The sequence below is a fragment of the Neolamprologus multifasciatus genome, chromosome 15 (assembly GCF_963576455.1).
Source record: "Neolamprologus multifasciatus chromosome 15, fNeoMul1.2, whole genome shotgun sequence".
Taxonomy (NCBI): domain Eukaryota; kingdom Metazoa; phylum Chordata; class Actinopteri; order Cichliformes; family Cichlidae; genus Neolamprologus; species Neolamprologus multifasciatus.
In genome coordinates this window covers 24,714,184-24,733,181 of record NC_140453.1, presented here as the reverse complement: position 1 = coordinate 24,733,181, position 18,998 = coordinate 24,714,184, and the positions used below count along the sequence as shown (strand labels likewise).

Below are 18,998 nucleotides of genomic sequence, written 5' to 3'. Positions count from 1 at the left end.
TTTTCTTATTTTATTTCTTTCTTTCTTTTATATCTATAATTAAATTGTGAACCGGGCTCTTTACCTGTTGCTCTACTGCAACCCGCAACAGCAGCTCTGCCTGTTTTTGACTCTGACGTGTCAGGCAGCGTTGAAGTCTGTAAAATGATTTTTCTGCTTCATAAAAGGTGTTTTTTTTGTGTACTGACAAGCGTCTCCGCTATTTTTCCACCATCATGTGTGTTAATATGGTGGACAGATATTCAGAAATGTGTTTGCAGTAAAGAGTTTATGACTATTTTTTAACAAAAAAATAAGAAACAACTCTCAGCAATTACTGAGGGTTAGTGTTCAGAGAGAGATCTCAGGTAAGGCATGAGATCTCTCACAATGTAAATGCCACCTCATAACGTCATAATTACCACAGTAATGAGGTGGCAATTACATGCATGTTTCATCATTGTGTTTCACTGAACCATAAAGAGACTTGACAATAAAAAGACCAGACAAAATTAAAAATGATCACAAAATGTAAAAAAGAAACAGAAAAATGTCCTTAAATAGACACAATGACAAACACGCAAGACTTTAAAAATGATGCCAAGAAGCTACCATAAGAGAAATAATATCCTTAGTTATTTGACAGAAAAGGGCACAAAAACAAAATAAAATGACCACAAAAAGACACAATGACTATAAAATGACAAGAAAGTGGAAAAAATAATACAATAAGATGCTTTCAAAGGGCAAAGTACAAAGAGACAGAGCTGCAAATATACACCAGAAAAACCGGAAAATGACAGAAAAATGCAACGACAAAAACAACATTTCTACCAGGAGTCACAAAATGATGGTAACCAAAAACAAAGAGAGAATTACTCCTTTCACAACATGAGATGAAAACGTTCAGAGAAACCAGAAAGACTCGAGGAAAGGACAGTAACAAAACAATCATGAGACAAAGTGACATGAACACAAAGACGCACAAAAATGAGACAGACTACCTTGCAGAGACAACACTGCAGTGAGGGGGAAGGGGCTTTTACATGTGTGAGACCAGGTGAGCTGACTTCACCTACTTCAGTCAGGTCACGTGATCTTCCTCAGTGCTGGACAAAACAGCAGGTCTTCCACCACGAGGCAAACGTTTTTAGCTCAGTATGTTGGCATGTGTGACCAACCACACTGTACACACACGCACACACACACACACACACACACACACACACACTTCTCTTTGCCTTCGTCTTGTGGCTCAATCGCCGTTACAGCCGGTAAATCCTCCCGGAGCAGAAAACAGTGTCACTTCCAGCTCAGTGGAGGATTAAAGGCCGACAGGCCTGGGAACGACGCTGCGGGCCATAAATCTGCTCCGGTCAGCCGACACGGTTCTCACGCTGCAACGCGGCTTTGAAGCAAGCGGCAGTAAATTAGGTGACATGATTCATACTTTATATCCTCACAGAGAGGACGGATTACAGCGAGGAGGACGTGAGCTGGGCGCTGTAGTGAGTACTTACAAACTGATGACACATTTTCATCTCTTAAATTCATCAGATTCCATTTACTGCTCGGCTGTTTGACTTCAGTTAAAAGTGCAAATACCTCACAATAAAAATACTCCATTACAAGTAAGAGTACTGATAACTGTATAAAATACACAGTGACAGTTTCGGAAGCCTCAAGCTGAACATGGTCGCCGTCTACCATCTTCAAACCCTCCCTCAGATCAAAGCTGAGACCTGTTTGCTGACGCAGGAGTCGCCCTCTGCTGGCCAAGACAAAGAACACAGGTTTAAGGTGCTTCAGCCTTATTTTTCAGAGCAGGAAATCTTCCATCTTTTATATACAGACAGTGTGTGCTGCAAACATAATTCTGAAAACTGAATTTGTGCAAAAACAAGTAATTTGATCAGAAATAAATACAGCAAGCAGGATGTTCATGCGCGTGCAGCTCTGTGCACTCATACAGATGTCTGACATGAAAAAACACAGCTTAATATATGTATATCACTCTTACTACATACCATTTCAAATACATGTCATGAAGTAAAAAAGTATGACAGTTACACCCAACATATAGTGGAATTGAAGTAGAAAGCAGCATGACATAGAAAAACTCAAAGTCAAGTGAGTTTATTTCTATGGCACATTTAAAAACAGCAGTTCAGTGAAGTGCTGCACATCTGGAATAATGAAAAAAACAGCACAAACAGCACAGAAATGTAAACTCATTCTGATTTCAGTGAGCAGGTTTGACCATCTGTGCTTTAATCCATTTAAAGCGTAAATGTGCCACATTACTTTATTATATCCTTTACTGTTAATATGACATAACGTTCATAACGTTCAGTCCTCCTCTGTTTCAGTGATGCGACTCTAAGACGACATGAGGTAGAACATGTTGTTTGGACTTAAGATCTCGATCCAGTATCCATCCGGGTCCTGAACAAAGGCCAGACCCTTCCTTCTACCTGCGACAGCAGAAACAGACTGTCATCAGTGAAGTTCAAGGAGAGAAGCTGACTTCCATTCACTCCTTGCAAAGTACAGGCCTCAACTCAAACAGGCGACCTGACCAGCTGTGTCTGCGCGCCCCCTGCTGGTACAGACGTCAGCAGCAGAGCGCAGACGAGGTTCTTCAAGACTGAGGAAGATTTTTTACTTTTTCGAACTTCACAATGTTTAATCTAATCACCAGTCACAGAGGCTCAAAAGCTTTTTCAGTTTAAAAAAATCCATTAATGAAAGGCCACCTGCAGGACAGGTAGGGGCTGATTGATGAACAGTGGAGTTTGGCTTCACTATGGTGGTGTTTTGAGGCTGGACCGCTGACTGAAAAACTCACCTGTCTCTGGTTTCTTGACAAACTCCTTGCTCTTCAAATAACTTGCAGGCAGCGTAAACATCAGGAACGGCAATGCCGATGTGACCTGCGTGGAAGTAGGACAGCAGTGACAACCACAACAAGTAAAGCATTGAGAAGCAAACGAAACGGTCTGAACGTTGAACAAACAGGTTCTCACCAAATCCTCGCGGCTCATTGTTCCCGTTGTGGTATGACAGATCTGCATCACACTCCGTGCCCCAGTTACTGACAGGTGGAGGAATATTATTTATTATAAATAATACTCATATCGAGTTTAACTGTTGAACTGGTTGTTTCCATACGTACTGCGTGAGCTCCAGGGTGGCTCTGCGGGAGAATGTCCACGCTCCTTGACATCTGCCGGTGTCGTGCCAAATTAGGTATCCCCGACAGAATTTGTTTCCCCTGCGTCGGGAGCACACGCTGGACTGTCCAAATCACGGACAAATAGTATCCCACATTGTTGATTTTTAGTTTACAAACACTTCTTATAATGACTAACTACTCCTGACATTTTTGAGATGTTAGCTCTTTATACAACGAAGTTATAGTGGGATACAAATAATACCAGGCTGATCCTGCCACAATTTGTCCCCCCTGTGTAAATCACGGACAAACAGTATCCCACATTGCTGATTTTTCGTTCACAAACACTTCTTATTATGACGCATTACTCCCGAAACTTTGGAGGATTTAGCTCTTTATATAGTAAAGTTATAGGAGAATAAAAATATAAAAATAGTTATCGGCCAAAACGTTAATGGTTTGTTAAAAATAATCCCATCGGATACCCGTGAGCAATAAATATATAATTTTCTGTTGTAACCCTCAAACTGAATGGCAATGTAACGATACTAATTTTTCACTTTTTCACAAAATGAAAACATCAGTACTTCTTGGTGCTCCCAGCACAGGGGAAACAAATTCTGTCGGGGATACCTACTTTGGCACAACACCGGATCTTTGACCCTCAGCATCGTCTGCTGCAGCATGTAGTCCTGCAGAGAGCAGGTGGGGGAGACCAAAGCAGAGCTGAAAGAAGGGTAAACACTGGACTCCTCTGTGCCTGTGCACTTCAAAATAAGAGCAGGAAAGACAAACCAGAATCCTTCACATGAAATTTGTCATTTCGTGTCATCCAGACGTCGTTTTATGTCACTTTGTATCACTTTTGTGTGTTTCAGTGTGACACATAGAAGGACATGGAAAATGAACTAAATAACATGAATGCACTGAGATTCAGGATAACATGACGGGCGAGTCAGGAGCAGCGCTCCTCTCCGTGGTGCTTTCATGTGCTGCTCGGAAAATTGTGGTTTAAGCGTTGAGGAGGCTGGAAGTGCTCTGTCTAGTGTGCAAAAAACCTAAATAAAAATAATAATAATAAAAAAATTATCTAAAAAAACAACAACTTTAAAATCTAATTATAAAGCCTAATTTATAAGTTCATAAGTAATAATTATAATATGAAAATAATTAAATAAAAAGGTAAAACGGAAGCTACAATTAAAAAATGAAATATTAAAACTATAAAATCAGAAGTGATTTTTAATAATGAGGATGTTGACCTTTTGAAAGATTTTTAAAAATCTTTGTATTTGAAGTTATAAAAGAATTATGTATTTGAATATTTCAAACATATAAAAACAGGTATTTTAAATATTAAATTTATCATAGTATAAATTGAAAATGAGCGGTAACACTGCTTTTTTTATAATTGCTAGACCTCGGTATGAGCCAGGAGTTGATTCAGACATTTCTGACAGACCTTGAATGCAGCAGGAATGCAGTTCAGGGAATTGAATTATTGTGAAAGAAACTCACACCCACACTCTCACAATGAAAGTTCATCAGGGCATGAAGATGAAAATCAGACACACCAAAGTTTAAAAAGTAAAGTGAAATAAAAAACCCGACACGGCGTGAACGTCTCACAGGAGAGCGCGTAAATAATCTGATGTTTGCTGCAGCTGCTGGTCTGAGCAGGTAACAGCGAACTGACAGTAACACACAGTAACATGCAAAAACATGAAGCACACACGCTGGGTAAGTTTTGGGTTTTTTTGTTGGTTTTTTTTTTGTTGAAGTTGAGACTTTAAAAAAGAGAAAAAAGTTGTTTTAAAATTTATTTTAAAAGATGAAATCATAATGTCTCTATAAATAAACATGCAGGTGGTGATGCATAGTTTGAGATTATACAGTACACATTAGTCTCTTTAAAGTCTTCATTATCTGATGATAATCTGAGCTGAAATCACCAGATTCTAAAAAGCTTGGACGCTGTGAAAAATATCCATAAAAACAAAATGTAAAGATTTGTAACTGTTCATCATAAAAAGGCAGTGACACGTCTCAACGGGGCAACAAAAGTAACATGACTAGACAGAAAAATAAAAAAGACTTTAAATATTGAATCATCTACAGTAAACACACTCCTGATCAAGTCTAAGACCACTTGATAAATGGCAAAAAATCATATTTTGCATGGTTGGATCTTAACAAGTTCCAAGTACAGCTTCAACATGCAGCAAGAAGAAATGGTAGTGAGACAAAACATTTAATGAGCATGCAATTTATTGAAAACAAAGCTTAAACTGAAACAGGCTGTTTTACAGCTGATCAAAAATTTAGGAACACACGAGGGGCATCTATTGTCTGGAACTGTTGTCCATTTTTGTAAACTTCCCCAAAGGTTCTCAATCTCACTGAGATGAGGGGAACACGCAGGATGGTCAAAAAGAGTGATGTTATTCTCCTGGAAGAACTAACTTCTCCTGCTGGCATTGTGTACTGTAGCATTGTCCTGTTGAAAACCCCAGTCGTTACCACAGACGAGGGCCTTCAGTCATGAGGGATGCTTTCTATGCGCCATAGTGGAGCCATAATGATCTGGAGTGCTTTTTCCTTCAGTGGAACAATGGAGCTTTAGGAGGTGCAGGCGTCAAACGGCCGCTGGCTATGTCCAGATGTTGCAGAGACCATTTCAGCTGGGATCTGCTTGTCGTGACAGTAACATTGGAAACCTTCAGGACCAACAATGTTCAATTTTTTCTTCTCAGAGAAAAAACTTTCTTCCACCTTTCAATGTCCCTTTGCTCGTCCAAACGGTCAGTTCTGTGGCGTTCAAGCCCATATGGAAAAGATATATAGAAATCATATAAAGTTTGTATCTGTCTTGTGTGAAACGTGTATGAAAAGCATACAAGAGGGAAAAGAGATATAAGATCCCTTAAAAAAATTCTATAAATGAAACTTGTATGTTTTGGATACTTACTAAAACAATATATGAAAGTAATGAGAAAGCGGCCACTTTCATAAGTAAATCACATATGCCTTATATGATTCACTATATGGAGTAAGCCAAATCTTATGCAAGTGTTTTATAAGATTTTTCTATTTCTTTTCCATATGAGAGGAGACGAGGCCTTTGAAGAATGTTTTTGTTTTTGAAGCCCTTCAGTCTCAGATGCAGTCTGATGGTTATGGGCTGCAGTCGGCACCAGTAACAGCCTTGATTTGTGAGAGACCCTGCTTATGCACTTCAACCCGACCACGTTCAAAAAGGGAAAGTTTCATGAAAGTGACTACCTGATACTCCCCATTTCTTCTTGTTGCATGTTTAAGCTCTATGTGGAACCTTGTTAAGATCGAACCATTCAAAATAATATTTTCTGCCATTTTTCAAGTGGTCTTAAACTTTTGATTGGGACTGTAGTTATTACTGAATCAGGTGACCATCATCAATATCATCATCACAATCCTCTAGTTATGCTGCCAGACTCAGGCTGCTGCAAGACTTCCCATGATGCACTGGGAATTTTATACATCACCACTCCCTTTCATTAACTTGATTTCGCTAGTCTCAGGTTTGTTTCGTTCTCATCTCTGCTCCTATCAGAAGATTGCTGCTTGTCTGTGATCCTGGTTCTGTCTCGTTCTGCTAAAAGGGAGTTTTTCCTTCCCATTGTTGCGGATAGGGGATCATCTGATCAGAAAAGCCCCCTTATCTTTCATTTAAATGTAAAAATATAGACAAAAAATGAAGCTTTATATATGAAATCCATTTTCTTTCAACATAACTTTGACAGAATTCTCCTCCTTTTCAGTGAGGCATGCTTGTTATTATTAAAATTATTATTACACCTGCGTCAATGACAGAAAGATAAAAATAAACGCAGTTTAACAGAACATGAAACATCACAACTTGTCTACAGTGAACATAAAACACTCACAGGTACAAATATCTTTACATGTGACTGATAATCCAGAAATAAACCCATGAACTACGACCATCTGAGATTTCCACTAAAATCACACAAAAACATTTTGATGTTTAATGTTTCTCATCATAAAATGAATGAAAGAAGCTGAAATCAATGCTTTTTAAAATTTAGAATAAAAGCGTGTCAACATTTATACTTTATCAGTTTATGTTTGCCTCCTGCTCATCTTAATCTTAATCCCTATTTTTTCAGGCTGGGACATTTACCAAAGTTCCTGCCTCACTTACTTCCTGAGATTGTCAGTGAGACAACAACATCACATTTTTATGCGTTTTTATTTGTCTGGTTGTTTTAATGAGAGAAGAAAAAGGTCAAAAACAACCCTGATACTATAAAACTTCCTTAAACACTGAAAAACGTGTTACAGTGAAGCTTCTAACAGACTCTATCGTTTATTGTTTTACAAGGGGAAAAAAACAAAATAAAATTGTTTCACAAAATGGGAACAAATTCAATTTAAAAAGTGACCTAAGAGAAATATACATTATGCATTTGTTTGCTTCACTCCTCCCGTGACGCGTTCAGTCCGATGTGTCAAAGAGTGTTCGCTTAAACAAGTGTAAACGTAGGATAAACAGCAGCCTTTTTTCGGAGCGAGACACATCCGTTATCTCCGCACCGTCTTGCGGTTCTCCAGCAGCAGCACCACCAGCCGGCTCTTAAGCGTGGGTAGTTTGTTGCCATAGTTCTCCTGCAGAACGGTGTTCATCCGGCAGCGGAAGGCTCCGCAGGCTCGGCAGCGAGCTGCAGTCCGGAATGTTCAGCAGCGTGTGAAACAAGTCCAGCCACAGGTCGCTGTGAGGGTTTCTGGGAGGGGGGGGGGGGGGGGGGGACCATCAGCACACATATGCACCAAAAACGAGGTCAAATAAAGACAAATGGGAGATCCTTTGAGCACTCACCTTCTAAACACGCCGTTCGTCTTCCACACGCCTCCTTCATTGGTCACCTGCATGTACGTCCCAAACAGCATGCAGTACACGGTCCCCGCAATCCCAAAGTAGTCGGTCTGAAACCCAAACAACAGTCAGACCTTCAGAATAAAACTTGTTTTCCATCTTTAAAAGGAGTCTTCAACAAAATCTCCAGATGTTTATTTCTATAAAACATGTGGGGCTCCAGATGTCGTGGTTCACACACATCGGGTGACATGCAAAAGCTCTCTGTTTGAGAACAGAAGGCGACAAGGCTTTTGGCTTTGTGTCAGGAAGTGATCTGTTATATGAAGGCACAGCTGAAAATAGCCTCCTATTAACCATCAAAAACAGTCATCAGGTCATGAAATGTGTTCATGACACTTCGTGTCTGAGGGACGCCTGAGAGTGATGATCAGCTGAACCCTTTAAATGGAGAGAACTCAGCTCATACAGCTTATTTTGGCTACAAGATCATTTCCCATAACATCATGCTCTTTTCTAAGATCAGGCAGCTGACTCTGAGTGACCTCCAGAGATGAAACTCATCATACAAAGACACAGGCTACCATCACAAACTATCAGCTGTGCAAATCTAAATATGAATTATCGCGAGGAAAATGAGACCAGCAAGACCTTTTTAATGAACCTGGAAACTTGATAAGCTGAGTTTTGGACTTTCCATTAGATTAACAACACTACAAAGTTTCCCCGTACACGACTCCAGGGACAGAAACAACAAACACCGGGCGCTAACTCACAGAGACTCTTAGCTCTCAAACACATACAGAGTTATGAGAGAAGCTGCAGCTCAGGAAAAACCGCACTACTGTCCAATGTTGCTGAAACGTGACAGTGTTCGACCCTCCCTGTGTATGTTAATGCCTCTTTTTGTCCTTGCTGTGCTCACCTGGTAGTTCCACGGTTTTCCACTCAGCATCTCTGTGCACTGGAAGCCTGACGTCAGGCACTTGGCAGTGAATGCAGTGCCTGCTGGGAAGAACTCCATGTCGATGCTCTGCCCAAGGTCGACAAGAACCAGGCCGTGGTCCGCGCTCTCTGAATCGAAAAGCTTGTTCTCCAAGAACCTGAAGGACACGAGTGATGACGAGGCGTTTCAACAGAGCCTGAAACTGAAGTGTCGCGAGGGGAGGACCTGCCCTCCTCACCTCTGACACTTTTAAGCTGCAAATACGAGCAGTGCAGAGATAAAAGCAGCGTGTGATTGGTACCTCTCTCCCAGCAGGAAGTTGTCAGGTTTGATGTCGGCGTGGACGATGCGGATCCTGTGCAGCAGCTCCACCATGTGCAGGATGCAGACGGTGAAGTACATGACGAGGGGCTGAGGCATCACTTTGTCACTGAGGGTTCTGTACATGTTCACAGCATTCTACGGGTGGAGCAACAGCATTACAGTGAAACAGAGAAGCTTTAAACCGACCGACTGAATAGTCGCTGCAGACTCCACAACAATGGTTTAAACCCTCATAACAACTTATGGGGGGGAAACTGTTTTCATTATTAAGTATTTGTAAAATTTGATACCAAATAGGCTGCTAGGCTTCAATTTCACTAATTAGAGCCCCTGAACTGGACGTCTGGACTGTGTGCTGTTTTAGCCTTTTTGGAGCATTTTTAATGACATCATCTGAAGAATAACACGGCTGCTGTGAGGTTACCGTGCCAACAGACCGACCCACATGTCCAAGCTCAGCTGTGTCAAGCAAAACTCTAGTATTTAAAGTTTCTCTTCCTTCATACTGATTAACAGTCTTTGTCATCCATGTTATGGGTGTGCTCAACTTATTGTCTGATTCACTGAAAAGTGACCACTAGAAAATTCTGTAACAAAAGTCAAGTTACGTAAACACAGATCAAATACGAAATTATGGCGTAAAAACTAAGAAACCAACAAATTACTGGATTTTAAAAACATATATACAAAAGTCAATTTATATCCATAAATCCACACTGACGGTAACTGACCAGCAGGGTGCCGTAGCTGTGAAGCTCACCGAGCAGCACGCTCCCGTTGTGGAAGAGGTGAGCTGAGTGCATATTGCTGTAGAGGTGACGGACGTCGGGCCTCAGCCGAGCGTCGAGCTGGGTGTTGATGTAAAACTCCCAGGGATTGGCCGGCTTCTGAACCTGCAGCGAGGACACATGTGAATCCTGCGGTCATGTCCAAATGTCTCTGAGAACACGGTTCAGTGAAGCATTTCTGAGATGATTCAGTAAGATTTGTTTCACCACTACATAAAAAAAAAAGAGCTGAGTAACACAGAGACAGGGACGCGGCACTCTTCATCTGCAGCCTCACCTTTAAAACGGTCTTCTCTAAGGTCGCGGGGTTCGTGGCCTGGTAAACTGTCGCAAAGGCTCCCTCTCCAAGAACGCAGTCCACTCTGAGGGACTCCTTTCCTGTCATGACACAAACATTCATCGTTTCAATCAACACAGCGTACAGTTTTTCTCTGCAGCTGGATCAAAGCCAGACTTCCACACCTAACGGAGCAGGCGCTGCAGATCTTACCCATGCTGATGGTCATTTTTGGAGTGATGTTCGGTATGTTGCACTGCCAGGTGGTGCAACGCGGATGGGTGACAAGAGGCGGGCTGAGTCCAGACAGCAGGCTGGAGATCAGTTCGGTGTCCCAGGGATCTGACATCAGCTGGACCGCCCCCATCTGGGCTTTCTGCGGCGTGTCACTGTTCATGGAGATGTCAGCGCTCAGTCTCAGCCCCCTCTCTGGACTCATGGGTTCGTCCTCCCTGCTGATTAATGTCGGGCTTATGGGAACATCAGCACAGAGCTGTGGGTGCCCTGGACTCATGGGGAAGTCCAGATTCTTGGGCTGACGGGGACTCAGGAAGGCATCCAGGTCTGGCTCGGCCATGGCCTCTGGGCTCCTGATGGCTAGCCAGTCTGGTTTGAGAGCACCCTCGGGGCTCATGGGAACGTCACAGACCTGATTCTGGGCTTGCTGGGGGCTGCTGGGGGTCTCTAGGTCCTCCATGATCTGAAAAGGTTCGCTCATGGGTCTGCCTGAGATGAAGGAGGCCTGTTTGGGTGGCTGCTCGGGGCTTGCATACACCTCCCAGCCAGGCCCCGCTGTCCTAGAGGAGTCGGCAGGACAGAGCGTCTGGTCCCTGAAGGACAGCACGCCGGGAGGAGGAGGCTGCACCATGGTGAGTGAGGACGCAGTAAGGCAGTGCTGGGCCGCTGCAAACTCCTCTCCCACGATGGTGCCCTGCCTGGCAGAGGAGGGCACCGTCTGGCCGACGGTGCTTTCGTCGGTCGGACTCTGCTCCAGGATGGGGCTAACAGAGGAGAGGACACATCTGTGACATCTGCACTGATAACAGTGACACGAATGGGCAGTGGATACCTGAAGACTGATTACCTCAGCTTTTTGGTCTGACGCCTCAGGTAAGCTTCTTCATCAGCTTCCCCTTCCTCACATTTATTCTCTATGGGGCAGAAACACTTATTATTTAGGGAAACTTTAAATTATTTTCAGCTCGTTATTAAAATGAGACAGGTGCGGAGGCTGCGGGAGGAATAAGCCGCAGGTTTGGCTCCTCTTACCTCGGTCCTCGAGGAAGTCGCTGCTGATAAAGGTTTTGCGAGTGAATGGCGTGGAGACAAACTGAGCCAGCATGGCGAAGTCTGTGGTGCTGTTGGGACAGGCAGCGAGCGAGTTGAGCGAGTTGTAGCGAGCTCCCCACATGGTGCTCTCATCTGGGATCAGATCTGAAGGAGTCTCCTGATGAGGATCAAAAAAAAACACGAGGATGTGAACCAGAAACAAACACATCAAACACTCGTCCAGAAATCTGGAATTTAGCTTAACATGAGAAAATTCACTCACGTTGGGTTTGTCTGCCTTCGACACCGGGATTTCAGCCAGAGCTCTGACTCCTTTAGGCTTCTCGGCATCAGCAGGAGCAGCGGCACTAAACAGCACCGGGACAAAATAACAGGAACACTTGGCTGTCATGAAGATGCACTTCATTTTATCCTCAAGGTTTCACAGCAGCACAAACATTAAGATGAACTGATCTACAAAAAACATACGACAGAATGAAATGTGTGCCGTCCTGCACCTTGACCCCAGCAGCTGAAAGAGTCCACGACGAACAGGAATCATTTAAAAATGGGGGTTTGTGGGTTTTCTCATAAAATAAGTGAAAAATATGTCTGTGTTTGTTTTAGCAGCTTTTAGCAAACACCATTTCCCAGAAGCCTTGAGTGTTTGTGAACTAGGTCTCTCCTAGTAATGACATTTAAATCTCAGTGCGAGTTCAGTGAGACCTGAAGCTGGAGATCACATCAACATCTGAATGGAAATCAAAAGTTAAATCCTCCTGAAAGCTCCTTTATTGCATTCACTACACGAGCTAACAGAGTAAACAACTGTTAAAAAAAAGTCTATAAATTACCACCTTTGTCTTTCATATTCAAAATTAAAAGCACTAAAAAGTCCTCAGTCTTCTCAGGCTGAAGCACAAAATTCTCTTATCCTGGATAAGTAGAAGAAGATGGATGGATACAGGACATCCATCACAGACAGAATATCACACAGGTACAAGTACATGGGGGTGTAACATCACAGCTGGGGTTTAGGGTGTCCACAGTGTGGGGGCCATATTTACCTGCCGTTTTCTTTGTTGTCGTCATCCTGAAAGATGGTGAATGGAGTCGTGGTGGGAGGCTTAGATAATGAGGAGGCTCCTCCTGCTAATCATCAGAGACAGAATAATTAGGTTATCTGGAGCGAGACCAAGAATCAGTCTCAGAGGTTCAGGCCTGAGTTTGCTTTGACTCAAACAGGAGGAACATTAATTTTAAGCACTGGTGACCGGATCCAGTTAGATTCTGTGAAAATTATCCCAACTGTGTTCAGAGCCTATTTACCGCCTATCCAGAATCCGGCTTCAGACTCCTTCTCGGCAGCGTGGAGGACTGATGTGCTGCTGAACGGTTCCTCAAGTAAGGTTGGAGCCTGGAACATGTCCATGATCACGCCTGAGTCGACACAAAGAAGAAAACAACTCAGTGAGGGAGTTTTTACCACAGCCGCCAAAGCCTGAGCAGCAGTGAAGAGCAGTTTGATTAAAGGACAGAGACATAACATGAAAGTAGCTCTTTGAATCCAAAAACATTCAATTTGACATAAAAACACCTCTGACGTGACAGCAAAGAGACAAACTGTCGTGCTCACCCAGCGCCTCCCGTGTGTTGACAGTAGGTGACGGCAGCACCCGCGACGGCGTGGCCTGAACAAAGCCGAGCGAGTTATTAGGAGTGACGTGAGACAGGTTAGCTGTGGCTCCCTGCGACACTGAGAGGGACAGAGAGGGCTATGACTACATCCACCAGAGACACGCAACAGCTCGACAAAATAAAAGCACACTTACCATCAAGCTTGTCCCCAGGCTCTGCAGGCAGACCCACATCCCTGAGAGAAAGACAAGATCAGTAACGCATCTAAAATCATTTCAATCAGCCATCGAAACCAGTGAAATCATCATCATGTGTGCAGGAGAATTTCTAATAAAATCGGAATACAATTCGTACACAGGATGACTAACTGACTAAAGAGAAAGCTGCTTATTACTCCATTACTTATTGTCACAAACTTTATGGCACAGGCATCATGTAGAGTCAAGTGATGAGCCCATCAGCAGGGCTTGTTAGCAGGGACTGAACTTTAACAGAAATCAGACTGTCCAACAACAAAACGATCGGTTCTCTTGGAGGGACGGAAAAATAAAAATAAACTTGTGTGGGAAACATGGCGTACGGGGGGGGGGGGGGGGGGGGGGGGGGGGGTGTTTCCTAAATGTTCTTACATCTCGCATTTTCATGAGATTAAATATTAGGTTCAATGTTTTCCTTGCACAACCAGAAACCTATGCTCCACAGAGTATCAGAAGCAGCGTCGAGGGAGTTACTCACGTTGCATTGTTCTCTGAGGGTGGGAGCCTGTCTGTGCTCTCAAAGCTCACAGGCTGATGAAGTGACATAGGTGGGACTGCTGAGGCCCAGAGGAGCGGCTCCCGATCTGCAGACTTCTGCAAACCCACGCCCCGCTCAGCTGGGACAGAGGGATGATGGGATGCCACCGAACTTAGCGTGTCAATGTTCTGCTGGTGAGGAGGTTCGGGAACGGTGGCGGCGGCCTCTTGGATGAAGGTCGGCTCTGTGTTTAATCTCAAGCCAAGAGAGCGCCGGCTGCTCAGACGGTTTGAGGGCGGAGGTTGCTTGAAGGAGGGTTGGGTAAGACCCGGGTTCACATCGGCAGCAGTTTCTGCTGCAGGCGGCTGAAATAAAGAAGAAGAAAAGCCTCTCAGACTGACGCAGTGAACCCGATGTACTTATCACTCACTGTTTTCATTCTTGGGTGCTGCTAGAGCAACTAGAGCAACAGACTAATCCTTATTTGTCTTTTTTTTTTTCCTTATTATTTTTGCTGGCACTTTGGCTTTGAGCCTGAAGCTTAGGCCTCTGATGCACATCCAGCACAGCCTATTGCATCAAGGTGCTTTTGTCTTACCTTTTGAGATGAAGTCTGTCTGATTTCAAGATCGCAGAAAACTTTCTCCAGCAACCATTTATTCCTCTCCTCAAACTCGCTCGGTGTCAGCGCTGACATGAAAACAATAAAAAGGACATTTACTTGAAATCCAGACAAGTGATAACAGCACGGATTTATTTTAACTGCAGAATTAAAAACTCACTGAAGTCTGTCTTGTCTTTCTCCTCCTGCTCACGGAGCTTGCGGAAGTAATTCTGAGCTCGGGCCTCTTCGAAGCATAGCTCAGATTCGTCGCAGACAAGATCTTCTACCGTGTACTCAGACACGGTCTGAATGCCAGAGCCCTGACTGGTGGGAATCGTCCCGGAAGTCTCAGAGCGAGAGACTCTGTGAGCGACAGAAGAAATCAGGTGACATCATGCAGTTAAGATCCTCAAAACTGTGCGAGTGTAAATGAATGTAAAGTGAAGCTCTTCTGCTTCTATTCTCTGTCACAGAAAGCCCATCCCAGTACACAAATTTTTACATTAACTGGAAGAAATTCCACATGAATCAATCCCTGTGAGCCCAAAGCCATCAACAGGCAAAGCTACTCTAGGATCAACAGCTGACATTTGCCACATTATGACTTTCTAAGATGCTTATTCCACCTTTGATGAGATAAAGGTAGACAGATTTAAAAAACAGAAGATCTTTTTCCAAAAAATTCCAAATAAAACAAACAAACCCTCCTAAGTCACTTTTATTTACTGTTCCTGTGGTTAATGTAAATCTAATTTGCTTCCAGAAACACTGTTAAAGGGTGACTTAAACTCTTTTTTCCCTATTTCTGTCTTTGAGCCTCTTCCTTTTTCATCTCATGGCTGTAACATGTTGTGTTGGTACGAGCGCACTCTGCTGACATCAGAAACAGGAACCCCAAAAACTGAGTTCAGTGTTTCACTCACATGTCGATGAATTTACTCGCAGGTGGTTTGGAGGGACAGTCCACAGACATCTGTGACAGAGGACGCACAGTGTGAATGGAAAAGCAGAAAATGGCATTCATGCACAATTAGGATGAAAAACCAGAGATAAACACACCTTGTTCTGAGTGACAGGCTCTCTGTGGGGCACCTGATTGGTTAAATTGGAGTTCTGCAAAGGGTTTCGACTTCCTGCTTCATAAAATATACATATAAAAAATAGTCAGACAGTAGAGCAACAATAAAAATTTCTAAAGAAAGAAATCCAACATTATATAATAAAGGAACTTTTAAATAAACCATCTTACCGGACACTGCCGTCTCACTTCTGGTTCTGGTCTGAAACTGCCTGCAGATCAGAGTTTCTGTTAGCCCACAGTATATAACATACAGCACAGTAACATACCGCTGTCACTGCATGTGTAGAGTGACTACACGCAGCCAGATATCATTCACATTAGAAGGCCAGATTAATATCCAGGCTTCAGTTGTTAACACAGACTTTAAATTCTTTCACTTCTTAATTGCACCATCCCTAAAAGATTACAGCAATATTAGAGTTTCCACACCCCAGATTATGTGAACGTCCTGCCTGGACAAGAGTGATGTAAATGCCATCATCAGAGGGTGAACGCGAGGCTCAGAGCAGATGCTCACACTTTATTACTGCTGGGACTTTCCATCACGCTTCCTTTAGACCAGGAGTCTCAAACTTAAATGAGCTGTGGGCCACTGCTGGCACGGTCACCTCATGCAGGGCTCTAAACCAGGGGTGGGCAACTCCAGGCCTCGAGGGCCGGTGTCCCTGCAGGTTTTAGATGTGTCCTTGAACCAACACAGCTGATTTAAATGGCTAAATTAGGTCCTCAACATGTCCTTAAGTTCTCCAGAGGCCTGGTAACGAACTAATCATGTGATTCAGGTGTGTTGACCCAAGGTGAGATCTAAAACCTGCAGGACACCGGCCCTCGGGGCCTGGAATTGCCCACCCCTGCTCTAGACTAACTTTTTGCCGCGGTTGCACTGGTGTGCCTAACTTTTTTTCTTAGGTGCACCAGCACAAAAGTTAGGTGCACCCAAATTTTTCAACCGGCTAGTCGCACCGTGTGTGACCCAAGATTTTTTTTTTTTTAGTTGCACCATTGAGAAATTAGGGGCCCGGAACGTCTTGCTCAGACCAGAGTGATGTAAATGACGTCATCAGAGAGTGAACACGAGGCTCAGAGCAGATGTTCACACTTTATTACTGCCAGGACTTTCAAGCTGCTGTCATGCTTCTTTTAGACCAGGGGTCTCAAACTTGGGACTTGGGACCAAACTTGTGTTTGACAGCTGCCTATGTCTGCGTACAAGTGTAATTCTGATCTTAGTCATACAAACTGAAGAAACTATCCAAATACCAAGACCACACCAGTGGTGATGCCTGACAGATGAACATCGGCAAATCTCATGTCCTGCAGAGCTGATTGCAGATGTTCAGCTGATAAATCTGAGCATCTCTAGAATTCAGCGCTTTCAAGAGCACTGTAAACTGAAACAAATACTACAGTATCTGATGTCTGCAGGTTCCTCAACTTTTTTAGTAGTTACACTGAAAACAAACCACCGACCACCATGATGATAGCTGCCCACTAGTGAGACCACATATGTGCGTGTCATTTTAATACAATAACAGGCTGGCAGTTGGGTTAACAGCAACTACACCACAACACAGAGGTTAAACCACTTCCACACATTTCCACTGGCATACTTTCTCTACAAAACACTCTGAAAGGTATCTACATAGGCCAGACTCCCACCGACACTGGCACAGACAGCTTTGTATTTAACCGTCTGAGGTTACCACGAGAAACTTTGTCTCACTTTTCAAATGCTTACTTGTATTCATGGAGAACAGTGCTGGCTGGATGAGCTTGGTTCTCCAGCGCTTTCTGGTATACTGCATCAGCCTGTTCATGCAGTCCTCTCTGTTCAAAGTGCTGAGCCCAGGCCACATACAGGGCAGCTGTCCTGGTGCCGATGCCCCTACTGAAGACCTGACTGTACAGGGAAACAGGGTCCACGTAATAACTTGCCTGTAAGACACAGTGAGGCGAGAAAAGAGCTCGAGTAAGACTTTATCCAACTTAAAAAGATACAAACTATGGAGACAACTGTAAAAATACAATGTTTTAATCAGACTTACACATTTGATGCAGTAGTTCACATATCTGATGTCATTCGCGTATTGCTCGACATTCAAAAATCTCTGGATGAGACGCTCAAACACCAGCAACATCCCTCTGCCACCATCTGCAGGTAGCCTCTGCTCCAGGTACTCCACAAACCTAAAGAAGCACCCAGAGAAACTTGCCTTCAGTACTTCTCATTTTGAGTACATCTTTTTGTATTAAATCATCAAAAAATGATTCACAATAATTTTAAGACAGACTATTATTGTATTTTATTAAGATATTACGCAGTTATTTATCTTTGAGGCTGGTTGGTTTGCTGTTTTGTGTACTCTGAGACAAGCAAACATTTGTGATACATATATTCAGCCTTAATATCCAAAAGTGTTATTAAATAACCTAAAGCTGGAAATAGACAGTAAAGAACAGGAAGTGTGACTTTGAAAAGTAAATCCAGGTCTACTTCCGACGTCAACACTCAAAAATAAAATAAGCGCACGATCATTTGTTGTGTACCTCCTGTGTTTAAGGCTGTCTCTTACACTCTTACAGGTTTCAATATGATTTCAATGGCTGCAGGACTAATAACATTTCCTATATTACTATAAAACATTACACATCGATGAAAACAGTCGAAATTCTCACTTGATCCAGGCGTCCAGTGGGTCGTCACCTGTGTATGAGGTCAAACTGTTTTCAAAACGCCTGAAGGGTAGAAGTATGAGTAATTAAAACATGTCTGACAGCTACGTTGTTTATGAATTAGTTATAAAACATCCATACATTCATGTTAGCACTGAAGCTAACCCCTTCAATTGAGCTAACAGCGGCTAACGTCCATGTTCCATCGTGACTTACTGTAAATACGAGGCGATATCCATTTCGCTTTAAGTTAAAAAAAAAAGTTCTCCCAAGAAAACCGATAGTAAACTTTTTTGTAGCACTTAATTCCTCTGGTTTGATTGTTTGCTATCTAAAAGAATTCGCATATTTAGCCTTGTTGTCCTCCGAGCCGCTAACGTTCCCCTAACATTTCAAATTTCGCGCTAAGCCAATAGCGTTTCAGGGGCGTAGGAAATCCACGCCCATAACACGTGACGCACAGGCGTAAAAAAAATTAAACAAAATGTATTAAAAACTAAAATACATCACACAAAGTGCCGTCTATATTGCCCTTTCTGTGAGATTCAGTTTATTTTACTGAGAAAACAATGCTAAGTTTTACTATTGAAAATTTGAAATGGACGAACGCCATGATTTTAATTTTAATTTACA

The 18,998-nt window shown here is 43.0% G+C and overlaps 1 protein-coding gene, 1 long non-coding RNA gene and 1 pseudogene across 3 annotated transcripts in view; all 3 read right to left on the bottom strand.

The window, feature by feature from the left end:
- Nucleotides 1–18,998, bottom strand: part of LOC146502159 (uncharacterized) — a 125,966-nt gene that overhangs the window by 86,798 nt on the left and 20,170 nt on the right. The window lies entirely within an intron of this gene.
- LOC146502163 (lactoylglutathione lyase-like) lies at nucleotides 5–3,285 on the bottom strand (annotated as a pseudogene). The gene is made up of 4 exons (XR_014869409.1): nucleotides 3,155–3,285; nucleotides 3,006–3,073; nucleotides 2,828–2,912; nucleotides 5–2,453 (listed from the first exon to the last, which is right to left on the bottom strand). The product of XR_014869409.1 is annotated as a lactoylglutathione lyase-like (transcript).
- Nucleotides 6,878–18,835, bottom strand: bub1 (BUB1 mitotic checkpoint serine/threonine kinase). The gene is given in 25 exon segments (XM_085133639.1): nucleotides 6,878–7,849; nucleotides 7,851–7,938; nucleotides 8,034–8,140; nucleotides 8,956–9,133; nucleotides 9,278–9,435; nucleotides 10,032–10,193; nucleotides 10,366–10,466; nucleotides 10,579–11,366; nucleotides 11,450–11,516; nucleotides 11,635–11,812; nucleotides 11,918–12,002; nucleotides 12,702–12,783; nucleotides 12,964–13,074; nucleotides 13,271–13,390; nucleotides 13,467–13,507; nucleotides 14,008–14,372; nucleotides 14,606–14,697; nucleotides 14,790–14,974; nucleotides 15,535–15,584; nucleotides 15,671–15,744; nucleotides 15,861–15,901; nucleotides 17,431–17,627; nucleotides 17,738–17,879; nucleotides 18,369–18,428; nucleotides 18,582–18,835. Coding segments are annotated over 25 exon segments (3,606 nt in total). The 5' UTR covers nucleotides 18,605–18,835; the 3' UTR covers nucleotides 6,878–7,738.